Here is a 7,350-nt window from a genome sequence, read left to right on the forward strand (position 1 = left end):
CAACCTCTCGGTGCTCCCCTGGACAACCAAACCTTCCCCAGCCCCACACATCAGCCTCAGCACCAGCTGCTGCTACCCCTCACCCGCTCTCCTTCCTCTGCTGCTGCCGTGTCAGTGATGAGCTGCCCAACTTTGGCCTGAGTGTCCTGAGCCAGAGTCAAGGCTGCACCCAAAATCCCAGCCCTGGCTCAGCCATCAGAGCACTAGCTCTGTCTGGAGTGCGCAGCCAGCTGGGGAGGGTGACGGAGGTGCACAACCTGGTGCACACTCCTGGCATTCTCCACTCTTGGTTTGTTTACACCCCTCCTGTGTTATGGACATAGTGGGTCTTGGTAGAGCTGTTTGGGACCTAGAGACTGACCTCCCTCACCACCTCCACCAGGCTCAGGGGGAAACTGGGTACCAACAAGATGCTCCGGAGGAGCTCCAAGCCTCTCTCAGCAGAGCCGGGGGAGGAAAAGTGCGGCAGAGCCATTTCTGCAGCAGAACATCCTCCCAGATGCTGGAGCCATCAGCATGACTAAACCCGCAGCCCCCAGCTGCATGCTGCACTCCAGGGGGCTTTGCCCTGGCTGTCTGTCCTGTGGTGCCCCGAGTTCTCTTCAACCCCATTTCCAACCCTTCCATCTACCTCAGCCTCCTGCATTGCAAATGCTTTCTCTGCAAATTCCCTGGGTTGTGCAGAGCCAGGACTGGACATACCTGCATGCCGAGGTGGCAGAGCTGCAGCCCCCACCCCAGCCTTGGAGTCCGGGGACTGTGAGCAGGGAGCGCACAGACTCCCCTTCCATTGCCATGTGCAGCCCCGGGGCCATGAGGACAGGAAGGGGCCTGCGAAGGAGGACACGCACCCACCTCCATCTCGCTGCCCTCCCGCAGGTTGAAGGTCAGGTCCTGGTGGATGTCAGCTGTAAACTTGCTGGCGTACTCAGGATAGAGCTGCAGCACTTCACAGAGCCCTCGCAGCCCAATGTGCTGCAGGTCGCAGTAGGTCAGTGCCTTCACGTCGGCATTGGTCTTGATCACCTGGTCTGTGCTGCACAGGTCGGCTCCAATCAAATCCCCTTTGCCTGCAGGAGGGGACCAGGGGTGCGCTAGTGATACAAGCCCTGAGACCCTCACTCTGCCAGGCAGCAGGAAGGGCTGGGGTAGAGCCCACGCCACCTGCCCTCACCCAGGATGGCCAGGACCACGTTGTCCTTCAGCACCTCGAGGGAGCCGGAGCAGACAAAGTAGTTGGCCTGCAACGCGTCACCCTGGCGCAGCAGATACTCCCCCGGGGCACAGAATGAGGTCTTGATGTGGAGCGAGAGGGAGCGGAGGCAACCCCGGCTGGCCGTCTCAAAGATGGGCAGCTGCAGGATGTCCTTGTTGAGGTGCATGGCCACGTCTGCGCGCAGCTCGTCAGGGAAGTCGTGCAGCAGCTGGGGAGAGCGGAGCCGGGGCTCTGGGTGTGAGGGGCGGGGAGCAGGGAGCAGCTTTTCCGCAGCCCGGCAGCCCCAGGGGACAGGTCCCTCTCCGGAGAGGGGAATCTCACTGCTGAGCTGGTGTCTCAGCAGTGCCCAGCAGTCCCGGCTGGCAGAGGCAGGCCCTGGCTGCGGTAATCAGCTGCTTCTGCTCCATGTGCCTGTCCCACTCCCCGTGCTGGCAGGAATTTGCCCCAGACCTGGTCCCTCCAGCACCACTCTCACAGCTGGTCCTGCCAGCCCCAGCGCCCCCGCGCTGGGTGCAGATCGGGGCTGGAGGGGGCTGGCCGAGCCCCACCAACACCTCCTACCTCGTTAGCATCGATGCCGTTGTTCACCGACCAGGTGGTCTGGAAGTACTCCAGCATCCTCTGCTTGAGCTGCTGGGGCAGGTGATGGACGCGGATGAAGTCCTTGAGGTCCTTCATGCGGGTGTGGTAGAGCGAGCGGCGGGAGTACATGCGCTGGATGATGGCCGTGACATTGCCGAAGACAACGGCGTGCATCAGTGCTGGGGGCAGGAGGGCAGCGTCAGGCCCAGCGAGGGGCAGCCGGGGGCACAGCACGGGGGGACTGCTCCCCAAACCCCAGGCCAGGGCTGTCTCACAGGGCACACACGCCCATCACCTCCCCCCCCACCCTGCCTGGGACACAATGGTGTGGCAGCCCGAGGCGAGTGCCCTGCCCAGCCCCACTCCTGGCCTCACCCCCAATGAGCATGGTGCAGATGGAGAAGATCTTCTCAGTGTCAGTGTTGGCACAGACGTTGCCGAAGCCCACGCTGGTCAGGCTGCTGAGGGTGAAGTAGAGGGAGGCGATGTAGGCGCTGCGGATGGAGGGGCCCCCCAATGAATTGTTGATGTAGGGAGCCTCCAGCCTCTTGCCCAACTCGTGCAGCCAGCCTGCCAAGCACAGCCCGGGGTTAGCACTTGCAGGAGCCAGCTGTAAGGGCTGCGCCCATGGCACCGCTGTCCCACAGCAGCGCTCACAGCAGCACGGGGGCACCCCGGTGCTCCAAGCGTGTCTCCACCCCACACTCACCAATCTCCCAGGTGCGGGGGTCGTTGCTCTCCAGCTCCTTGCGGCCGATGACGTACCAGATGCAGGCCATCCAGTGCGCCAGCAGCGCGAACATGGACATGAGCAGCGTCAGCACCATGGCGCTGTACTGTGAGTACCGGTCCAGCTTCTGCAGCAGCCGCAGCAGCCGCAGCAGCCGCACCGTCTTCAGCAGGTGGACCAGCGAGGTCTGGGGGGCAGGCAGGAAGGTGAACCTGGTGGAGCTGCAGGCAGGGACAAGAAGGGACCCCAACACCACCCCCAGGGCAGGAATCCTTCGCCACCTCCACAGCTGCCAGGAGGGTCATGGGCTACAGGGCATGCCAGAGGCAGCTCATCCCCAAGCAGCCTTGCACCCATGCGCCCAACACCCAGGAGGCAGCCAGGGTCAGGGCTTGTCAGGGCATCAAATATCCCCAGGAGATGTGGGTGTTGGAGAGGGGCAGGGAGGTGGGCAGCAGCTTTGCTGTCGAAGGCTGTGTTTGTGCCAGTAGCACTCACCACAGTCACATTGAAGATGTAGAGCAGATCGAAGGGCAGAGCAGCAATCAGATCCACAAAGAACCAGGTGGCCACATAATGGATGCAGATGGAGCGAGGGTCATACACAACCTGGCCCGACTGGCTCACGTATGTTGTCCGGAAGTTCAGGATGATATCTGCCCCAGGAGAGCAGGACCAGCCCTCACCACCCCTTCTGTGGCTGGCAGAGCTGAGCCAGGGTCCTCGGCCAACATCAGTCTCACTTCTGGTGTGCTCAGGACCAACAGCAGGGGCACAGCAATCCCAACTCCCCTCTCCATCACCCCTCATCCCTGCCCTACCATGTCCTCTATCCTGGATCGGTGCTCAGCCCTGCACATGGACCTACCCAGGATGAAGAGCATCTCTACAGCGATGTCGCTGACAATGGTGCTGCGAGCAGCTGACAGACTGTCCTCTGTGCCCGTGAAGCAGACGTTGTAGGGGACAGTGATAGCCACGTAGAAGGTGGCCAGCAGGATCAACCAGTCCCAGAGGGCCTTGAAGATGCTGTAGTGGAGCAGGATGAAGCGGGACTTCTGTACTGAGGCCACCTTGTACTCGGGGATGGACGGCTTGTTCTCAAACACGTTCTGCAGGAGCAAGCGTGGGGGGGTACGTGGATGGTGCAGGGGCCATCCCACACGAGGGGTGAGGGCCACCACAGCCACCCCTCCTCCTGAGTCCTGCCAACCAGATGGCACCCCCTGATGCCAGGGTGATGGACACCCATTTCCTGCACTGAGGTCACCCTCAGAGACAGGCACAGAATGCCCGATTACAGCACATCAATTAACGTGATGTCATTGCTATTAACAGTAATCCCCTGGCAATGCCAACTGCTGCCTGGAACCATCTCAGGTGCCACTTCACATGCTGGGGCAGAGGAGGGCAGAGCCAGGGCCATCCCACCCAAATCCCCAAAATTCAAGACTGGTTCACTGATATTCTTTGCCTACTCGTCAGCTCTGGGGCCCAGCAGCTCTCAGACCCTCTCTGTCCCCACAACTGTGGGTGGTGCCCAAGGACCCTGTTCTGGGCACAGCAGCCGTGCGAAGGGGCTGGCACAGGACTGACTCTGGTCCCTGCCCCATCTGGCAGCTCCACAGCTCTGGCACCCTGGTAACGGCGCTCCCCAGAGCATGCTCAGAGCCAGCACTGGGGTTTCCTGACAGTGAATGTGTGAGGAGAGGCACAGCTCTGCCAGAGCTGCCAGGTCTGCACAGCAAGCTCTGGGCACCCACAGGGTTCTCCTGCTGCCAACCAAACACATGTGCAGCCTGGCTACAGTGTGGCTGCCAGAGCTCGGGGGCATTTTGGTGCTTGGCAGGCCAGGGAGGGATGTGCATGGGAACAGCATCCCAGTGAGGCTGGGCTCTGCTGGGGGCTGCTCTCAGGAGAGCTGCTGCACTGCCAGTTTACCACAGCCCCAGCATGGGAGGCACTGGCCAAAACTGAGGGTCCCCCAGGTCCTTACACGGTTGATTTTCATCTCGCCACGGTCCCTCCGGACAAATTGGCTGCTGAGCCGGTGCAGCATGGTCTGGCCCTGCCTCCGTGCAGCCCGCAGGTGTGAGTTCCCAGGCTTCTTGCTCCTCTGCTTCTCGCTCCTCTGCTTCTCTGCAGTGGACAAGGCATGCTGAGTTAGTGGGAGTGCTGTGCCATGGGTGTACATGGCAGGCAGGACCCACCAGGGAACAGAGAACCCCTTTGCCACATCCCCACTGCACACACACTCCCCTGAATCCCATCCCCGTTCTGCAGCCATGGCTCACCCTCCTTCTTGTCACCCGGGTAGCTCCTGCCCCTGCTGTCTGTGATGTCCTTGAAGGAGAAGAGGAAGAGCACCACCTCCCCCTTTTCATTCTTGATGGGCATGATGTCCAGCCGGCACCAGAATGCAGCTCCTGGGTGGAGGAGAGAGTTGGTGAAGGCAGGGCAGCCCCCCCCACCGCTCAGCAGCTTCACCCCAGGGCCATGACAGGGCCGAATCCCAGCTGGAGCTGTGGCCAGGGACCCAGCCCCACGTGCCACTCACCACTCTTCTTGTAGAAGCAGACCTCGGTCTGGTACTCCTGCCTGCTGTCCAGCGCCTTCTCGATGCTCTGCAGGATGGGCTCGCTGGTCTCAGCCCCGCAGAGGAAGCGGCAGCTGCAGTTCTTCTGCATGACCTCGGTGCGGGCAAAGCCGGTGAGGTCGCAGAAGCCATCAGAGCAGTAGACGATGGGGAAGCCACAGCGGCCCTGTGCGTTTGCCAGGATGAAGTTGCTGTCTGAAAGGAGACACAGCTGCCCCCGAGGCCTTGGGGCCACCTCAGGGGGCACAAACAGCAGCCCAGCCCTCCCGGTCCCCCACGTGTCCCCCTGGGAAGTGGAGCCAGATCTCCATCTGGCTGCTGGCTGCCCCTAGCTGCTCCCAGAGCTTGCTCATCCCCTGTCCTGCTGTCCCCAAGGCCCCAGCCCGGGCAGGACCCCAGCCCCACGTACTGGAAGGGGAAGGAGCCTGGATCCATCTTCCGGCCCCCATCACCCACGCGAGGCAGCTCACACCTCCCCCTCGCCATCTGCCACTCCAGCTCTGCCAGGGCTCAGGGAGCTTAGTGGGAGCAGCCGCTCCCGGCTGGGCGCATCCAGCCCAGAGGTGCCCAGCTGTGGTGCTGAGATCCCCAGAGGTGTGGGGTGCTGGGGCACCAGCTGAGAGGGTGGGAGAAAAGCCATGAGCCCGTGGGAAGTCAAGGGCCAGTGCCCAGCTGGCATGAGCAGAGGTGAATTACAGCATCCTCGGCCTCTGAGCAGCACAGACCCTCCCCAGCATCCCCAGCCCCGGCACGGGGGTGGCACCAGCCACAGTAAAGCCGTCACCAGCCCCATGCCCTGCCCAATCACAGAACAGCTGTTCTGCCCCACAGCCCCCAGCCGCAGCCCCTGTCCCACAGCACCAGCAAGACAGATGGACTCGTTAGCAGGGTGCCAAGGAAGCGGGTGTGCAGCTGGCATGGGCTGCAGTGGAACCCAGCGTGGGCAGACCAGGGTATCCCCAGCCCCAAAATGGTCTCCGGTGGTGGGTCCCCAGCACAGGACCCTTGCACCACACAGCCAAGATCAGGTAGATGTGCTCTGCCCCCTCTCACAGAAGAAAGGAGCCCACAGTGATGCCAGCACCCGCACACCATGGGCAGAGTGGTGCCAGGGCAAGGCAAATGCAGCAAGATGCTGCGGGAGGGAGGGGAGGCAATGATGACTGCAGGCAGCCCTGGCCGATGGGGGTGCCGTGGGGCCACCACAGCACGGCTCAGCCCAGGATTAGCTCGGAGAAGCAAAAATAGCCTGAAGCTGTGACTAAGGCCAGATTTTGGCTCTGGGAAGCTGGGATTATGGTGATATCCAGGATGTGTTATTAGAACAGAAAACAAGGGTTTGCATTTGGGAGTGGCTCACTGAGCTGGAGGATGTGGCCCTGGCAGGCTGGGCAGCCCCCAGCCATGGTGGCCAGTGCGCCTGGCCGGGTGCCCCGGGGCCCAGAGCAGCGGCTGCCCGGGAGAGGCAGGGTTAACTTCCCACCGGGTATCACTGTGCTAAACCCCTCTCCATGGCAGATAAAGCCGATAAGAGGCACATCAAACCGGCAAAGCCCCACGCTGTTTAAAAGTGCCCGGAGGCAGCTGGGCAGCTTTGGACAGGGGACTGCCAGAGCACTGGGGGCAAAGGCAGGCTCTCCGGGGCAAATTCCCAAGGCTTTGGTCGTGGTGTTGCAGGCAGCTTCCTGGGGGACTCTTCCCTTGGAGAGTCAGATCCAGGAGCTCTGCCCCTCCAGAGGGACAATGGGATCACCATCACGAGGCACATGTGGCTCTGCCCTGTCACCTCCAGGCGCAGCTTGGTCGGAGTCGGGGAAGAGAGACTTCTCACACATTGCAGCCCCGAAGGTAACACCCCAAATCCCAGATCCCCTGGGCAAAGGACCCCCTGAGCCACCAGGGCTGCCCCGTGTCACTCCAGGCCAGGAGACAGCTCAGCATTGCAGCAACCACATGCGCCAGGGTGCTTGAAGTGCCTCAGTGGTGCCCTGGGAGGTGGCTGCAGGCTACCAGTGCCATCTTCATGCCAGTCGCTCCCAGCAAGGGAGGAGATGCTTAGCCATGCTGGCAGCTGGCCCGAGAGACACCTGCTCCAGGTGTTTTTGAAGGGAAGCTGAGGTCAGTCCTGAACACGGCGCGTTCCCGGGGGGCTGCATGGTGCCAGCGGTGCTGGAGCCAGCATGTGGTGGCCGGGCATCACCCATCCCGGCTTCAATCCATCCCAGC

General features: G+C 62.1%; 1 protein-coding gene across 1 annotated transcript; it reads right to left on the minus strand.

The window, feature by feature from the left end:
• Window positions 1-6: 6 nt before the first annotated feature.
• KCNH4 (potassium voltage-gated channel subfamily H member 4) lies at window positions 7-5,433 on the minus strand. The gene is made up of 10 exons (XM_017739518.1): window positions 5,086-5,433; window positions 4,823-4,954; window positions 4,525-4,667; window positions 3,397-3,640; window positions 3,027-3,184; window positions 2,508-2,715; window positions 2,174-2,368; window positions 1,778-1,977; window positions 1,175-1,424; window positions 7-1,070 (listed from the first exon to the last, which is right to left on the minus strand). Exons 1-10 carry the CDS (start codon window positions 5,213-5,215, stop codon window positions 628-630), a joined length of 2,103 nt encoding a protein of 700 aa, XP_017595007.1. The 5' UTR covers window positions 5,216-5,433; the 3' UTR covers window positions 7-627.
• Window positions 5,434-7,350: the final 1,917 nt, after the last annotated feature.

The sequence above is a fragment of the Corvus brachyrhynchos genome, unplaced genomic scaffold (assembly GCF_000691975.1).
Source record: "Corvus brachyrhynchos isolate BGI_N302 unplaced genomic scaffold, ASM69197v1 scaffold30, whole genome shotgun sequence".
NCBI lineage: Eukaryota > Metazoa > Chordata > Aves > Passeriformes > Corvidae > Corvus > Corvus brachyrhynchos.

Excerpts from the sequence above, each read along its gene's own strand:
- KCNH4 (XM_017739518.1), bottom strand. The coding sequence starts at position 5,215 with ATGCAGAAGAACTGCAGCTGCCGCTTCCTCTGCGGGGCTGAGACCAGC. Across the intron at positions 4,668-4,822 it reads CCCGGGTGACAAGAAGGAGG|AGAAGCAGAGGAGCGAGAAG; the intron begins GTGAGCCATGGC and ends TGTCCACTGCAG. Across the intron at positions 3,185-3,396 it reads AGAGATGCTCTTCATCCTGG|ATATCATCCTGAACTTCCGG; the intron begins GTAGGTCCATGT and ends CTCCTGGGGCAG.